General features: G+C 33.1%; 1 protein-coding gene across 1 annotated transcript; it reads left to right on the top strand.

The window, feature by feature from the left end:
* On the top strand, nt 1–3,699 carry LOC124914475 (putative E3 ubiquitin-protein ligase RF298). Its single transcript, XM_047455032.1, has 3 exons — nt 1–189; nt 382–2,439; nt 2,938–3,699. Exons 2-3 carry the CDS (start codon nt 391–393, stop codon nt 3,490–3,492), a joined length of 2,604 nt encoding a protein of 867 aa, XP_047310988.1. The 5' UTR covers nt 1–189; nt 382–390; the 3' UTR covers nt 3,493–3,699.
* Nucleotides 3,700–6,000: the final 2,301 nt, after the last annotated feature.

Here is a 6,000-nt window from a genome sequence, read left to right as displayed (position 1 = left end):
GGAACCCTCTCTATTCTTCTTCTTCTTCCTATCTTCTCTGTTCTTCTCTTTTCGTCTCCATTCGATAAATCAAAATCTTGAATCGTTACAGAATCTAATAGTCTTTTCGCATTCCTTTGATCGGATATAATTCTCGATTCAGATTGCAGACCATCTGATCAATTCTGATTGATTCTGATTAATTATAAGGTATGATTTCTCACAGCGAGCTTATCGATGTATCTCTACTCAATTTGCATTCACTCTTAAGTAGCTGGACTTTGAGCTGCTGTTCTTCCTTTAATAGATTTTGCGGGTTTTGAAAGTAATTCCCACCTGCATACGAATAAGAATCATGTTTGTTGTTTCATTTGTTTTGATTGAAAGTTCGATGTTATGCAGGGACATAATATGGCTTCAATGTTGGCCAAGGTGGATAGCAGTACTCAAGTCTTCTCTATGATGTCAAACCAAGAAAATGGAACAAGGAATAAGCGAAAATTTCAGCCTGATACTTCTTCTGGAGACCTGAATAAGGCAGTGGCTCCTGTATCTGAGTGGCCGAGTTATGAGTTCTCAGCTAACAAAATGGAGATAACCCAAAACCAAGGTGGGTATACCAATGGATGTGATGGGTGTGGCATTATTCATGACCATTCAGATGCTTTGAAATTAAACCTTGGATCGTTTGAGGTTAGTACAACTACAAACCCACCCAGAGATGAAATAGAGGCATATGATGAGCTACATGGTATTACTGATTGGAGTGATCTTACAGAATCACAACTCGAAGAGCTTGTCTTGATTAACCTTGACAGCATGTTCAAGAGTGCAATCAAGAAGATAATCGCTTTTGGTTACAACAAAGAAGTTTCTACAAAAGCTGTATTGAGGTCTGGCATATACTATGGATGTAAAGACACTGTCTCGAATATAGTTGAGAATACTGTAACATTCCTTCAAAATGGCCAGGTAATTGATCCAACTAGAGATCACTACTTTGATTCTTTAGAACAAATGGAGAAGTATACATTGGCTGAACTGGTCTGTATTATACGCGAGGTCAAACCTTCCTACAGCATTGGGAATGCCTTGTGGTGCTTGTTAATCTGTGACATGAATGTTTCACAGGCTTGTGCAATGGATATTGAAACATCAAATAGTTTAGTCACTAATGTTGAACCAAATCAATGTGACTCTACTCCTCCTATTCAGTCTCAATTGGGAAGTGAAGTCATGGGAGTCTCAGAATGTTCAAAAAATCCTTCATTTGTTGGCAATGTTACTTGTCAGTGTGAGTCTGCCATGACATGTTCTTCAACTCCTATAGTTGATAATTCTTATCCCGGTGTTCTTTCTGCTCCAGACTTTGTAGCACCTAAGAGTTCTTTTGATGGCATGGATAAATCCTTTGTTTCTGGCGATACTGCCCCCGGTCAAAAGATTGCAACTAGTAGTAGAAAAACTTCGGGTATTTCTAAGAGAGATCATATACTTCGGCAAAAATCACTTCATATGGAAAAAAACAGTCGTACATATAGTTCTAAAGGGAGTAGCGGTTCAAGGAAGGCACATGGTTTTGGAGGTTCGATTTTGGATAAGAAAGTGAAGCCTTTGTTAGATTCTACATCTCATAACCTGAAACACGCATCATTAAATGCAATCAAGACAGTTGGGGTTGATGCCCTTCAGGATAACAAACCCCACAACTTATCTGCAACATTTAATAGTCCAGAAGCAGTTAAAGTCGTTTCTACCTCATATAGTAGTTCGAATATACCATTGTTTGCACCTTTAACTACTAGCAGCACAACTTCTTTACCATTAGCCATTACAGACCTTTCACTTTCATTACCTATGGGAAACTATACACATGGAAATGGAAATTCTGGGTTTCCTAATGAGCAGAGCATCAAAAACTGGATAGAACATGGCAAGAAGGATGAGATGATTTTTAAGTTGATTCCAAAAGTCAGGGAACTGCAAAATCAGCTCCAGGAATGGACAGAATGGGCCAATCAGAAGGTTATGCAGGTGACTCGTAGGTTGGGTAAAGATAAAGCAGAGTTCAAAACACTAAGGCAAGAGAAAGAAGAAGTGGAGAGACATAAGAAAGAGAAGCAAACTTTGGAGGAAAACACAATGAAGAAGTTCCCTGAAATGGAGAAAGCATTAGGAAAAGCTGATGGACAGGTAGAAAGAGTTAATGCTACTGTTCGGAGACTTGAAATTCAAAATGCAGCTTTGATGCGGAACATGGAGGCTGCTAAACTGCAAGCTGCAGACTGTGCTACGAGCTATATAGAGTTATTAAAGAGGGAGAAAACGGCACTGCTGAAATTTCAAGCACGTGATAAGCAAAGGACCTTGCTTCATGAAGAACTTACAACTGATAAGCACAAGTTGGCTCAACTTCTACGAAAAGTTGAACAAGCTAAAGAAGACCAAGATAAACATGAGGTATGTATGTAGATATATCAAAATTTATTTAAACTTGAGTTATTTGATCTATTTTTTGAAAAAGGTCAACTTTTCATTGAAAGTAAAACGCAAGATGCGTTTAGTGAATTACAAACGAGAGGGAGAAGAGAAACAAAAACAGAAGAACAGAAGGAGAAGAAAAAGACTAAATGCCAATAAGTTCAAAAAATTGTCAACCCGTACAAAATCCATTTTTACGAATAGAAGCAAACGCGTGGAGCATAAAGCCTTTGATTCTTTCAGCTCCAAAACTTTTCTCTTGGAATGTTATTCTATTTCTTTCTTTCCAAATTGTCCACCACATTATGAGGGGTATAGGTTTCCAATCATCACTTGAGTTATTTGATCTTTAGAGACAAGACAACAACTACTGGAAAATGAGATAATGCTTTATTTTTATACTTTTTGATAAATGAGTTCTCCAATAATTTGATATTAATAAAAATATGAGTTTCATGGGCATTTGAAATACTATAGGCACGATGGAAACAGGAAGAGCAGACAAATGAAGAATTACTCAGCCATGTCAGTTCAACTAGAAAAGAAATAGAGGAAGCAAGAAGATTGTTTAGATTGAAGGAAGATGAGATGAATTTGAAAATAGCTAACAATATGCAAAAGTACAAAGAAGAGACTGAAGAGCTTGAGAAAGAAATATCACAACTGAGGTTGAAGAGTAATTCATCAAAAATAGAAGCTTTAAGAAGGGGCATAGATGGAAGTAAGTCAGTAGTTTCCAAGGAACAATATGAAATGGTGGATTTGTTATCATCGGGGATTGGGATGATGCAGTTGTTGGAGGAAGATGATCAAGATCATGAAGAGGAATACAGTACTGGAGGTGGTGTGGAAAGGGACAGAGAATGCGTAATGTGCCTTTGCGAGGAAATGGTAGTGGTCTTTCTTCCGTGTGCTCATCAAGTAGTGTGCGCAACATGTAATGAACTCCACAAAAAGCAAGGAATGAATGAATGCCCTTCCTGCAGGAGCCCCATTCAGCAACGGATTTCTGTACGTTTTGCTCATACTTAACCACCAAACACCCTTTATATATATATAATCTTGATTTTGCTTCTAAGTCTTGCTGCAGTGTGCTAAAATAATGCTCTTTTGATTAACATGGATGAAAAGAGGAGTCTTTCAAATATACTTCATGTTGCTTTTCTTCATTCAAAACATGGTTGTGTCCAGGTTGTTCTATAAACTGGTTTTTAATAAAAATGATATTATTTTTCTTCTTTTTTTTCCACTTTATGTTATTAAACACACACACACATTAGCTATTATGAGTTTGACCCATCTAGGATTTGAGGTCACATGTTTCATTCCTACTTTTTTTTCTTCTATTTTTGTAACCTTTAAATAATAATCAAATTTGTTACTTGAGGGTAGCCAAACCCCTTGGTCCAAATCTCAAGTTCCATACCACTAAGAACACTCCATAATCGTCCGATGCACCAATTTAAGAAAAGAAAAATAGCTCTTATATGTTTGTTGTTTGAATTTCTGTTAGGTCCCAAGTACTTACTTACTGTAGATACAAATCAAACAAAATTTCACAAATATTCTTTAGAACACGATTAAAGTACAAACTAGTAGGTTCCATGTTCGATTCTGATCTAAAAGGATATATGACATTTGTTCATGCTAGTCACTCTGGAAATAATCCCGTGTAGAAAAAAAGCTACAAATTAGTAAATATCAATTGAGTTTTTTTTTAGGAAAACTATACTAAGTTAGGTTAGGGAAATCAAATATATATAAGAAATGACATAACTTGACTAAATATATATATACTATTCTCAATCTTTTGTATGGATTCTTGATATAATATTTTTATTTCATTAAGTAAGCTACCCAGACCAACTTACTAAAATTATGCAAATATGGATAAGATATGTAGTCAATATCACGAAGAATAAAGAGATGTCGTCTATATCCAAATCCAAATTGATGTTTTCATGAAGCCGAAATAAGCTCTCGTTCTTCATTTATATTGTTTGTTGTAATGACTAATGGCTTAATATTTTCAATAGAGTTTATTTAAACTGAATGAAGTGTTAATCTGGGTAAATAATGTACATGTTTTGAGTGCACGTTAATAATACATTAGTACTGCACTTTGAGTCTTGAGTTGAGATGAATCAAATAAAAAGAAATATTTATCACGCTTTTTGTTACCTTCTTTGTCTCATCATATTGTGGCGTTACACAAACAAATTAATAAATATTATTTTTATCCACTAAAAATAAATCACTTTTCTCAAATTTTCTATATAACGTCACTTTTTTTTACTAGATATTCCTTCCCCAGATAAAAACTTCTAATGGGTTCTCTATATTATAAATCAGCAGGAGGAGGAGGATGATAGTGACAAATCAACATTTTCTATTTAAATCAATCACTTCCCCACATATTTAAATCTAGTAAATGATTCATTTTGAATGTTTATAGTTATTTTGACCAATTAAAATAAAATATTTAAATCCTAAGATAACATCTCATTCAATTCGTATAAATAATAATCAAACTAAGTCATGTTTTTTCTTCCTTCATATATTCCAATTGAGTTTAATTATATAAAAAAAAAACTATAATTCTCACCTGCAATTCCATCCTTAATTCAACATATGATCAACTAATGAATCTACGTATTAGGCATTATAATTTAGACTTTTTTCAATTTCAAAATTAAGCTAATTTCTATTTTTCATATATAAACAAGGCTACTCTTTATCATTGTCTCCCGATAATAAACTTTAGTGCGCTATATTTTTTACTAAAGTGTATGATCTAATTTTTCGCAAACCTCCAACTAATCTAAGAAGTATGGTAGCACAATAACTCAATGTCATCAATTCTCGTTTTTAAAAGGTAAGACTGACCATTTCAAATAAGCATTGGGTTACAAATTTATAATAATGAGTTCTGATGATATCATGTTGAATTCATACATATTGACTTATATATTCTTGCCTACCAGTCACACATTGAAAAGAATAATTGGTTTGCCAAATTGGTCGTCAATTCTTCTTAACTTAGTTAAAATGGATATATTGCAATACACGTTCTAATTAAGTACAATCAAGTTGCAATTTGTGTGTCCACACATATAACAACTTTATTATTTTTCTTTTAAAAATGTTAATAAATACTATTATTCTAAATATAATAAAAATGTTAATTAAATTCTCATTTAGAACGTCTTAATTTGAAATGGATATCATGTGTTTGACTAGTTTTCTATCTTAAAATATAAAATATGTATCAAATGAATGATTTAGCTAAACTTTACTAATTTTTTTTTTAAAAAATATATCAAATTAATCCTAATTGATTTTTACACACTATATTAATTAATTTTATAAGTAATCATTATGACTAATCTTATCTATAGATCAATATAATTTATACCCCTTTCAAAAATGTATAATTCCTTTTAAAATATGTGTGAAATTAATAAATGCTAAGAAATTTTAAAAAAATTATTCAATTAATCCTAATTGATTTTTACACACTTCATATTCATTAATTTTATA

This window comes from Impatiens glandulifera, chromosome 9 (assembly GCF_907164915.1).
Source record: "Impatiens glandulifera chromosome 9, dImpGla2.1, whole genome shotgun sequence".
NCBI classification, from domain to species: domain Eukaryota; kingdom Viridiplantae; phylum Streptophyta; class Magnoliopsida; order Ericales; family Balsaminaceae; genus Impatiens; species Impatiens glandulifera.
Note: the sequence above shows the minus strand (reverse complement) of the source record. Positions and strands in the feature narration are given on the sequence as shown.

Bases quoted from the DNA above. Each gene is read 5' to 3' on its own strand.
- LOC124914475 (XM_047455032.1), top strand. From the start codon at position 391: ATGGCTTCAATGTTGGCCAAGGTGGATAGCAGTACTCAAGTCTTCTCT. The intron at 2,440-2,937 runs GTATGTATGTAG...GAAATACTATAG, and splicing joins AAGACCAAGATAAACATGAG to GCACGATGGAAACAGGAAGA.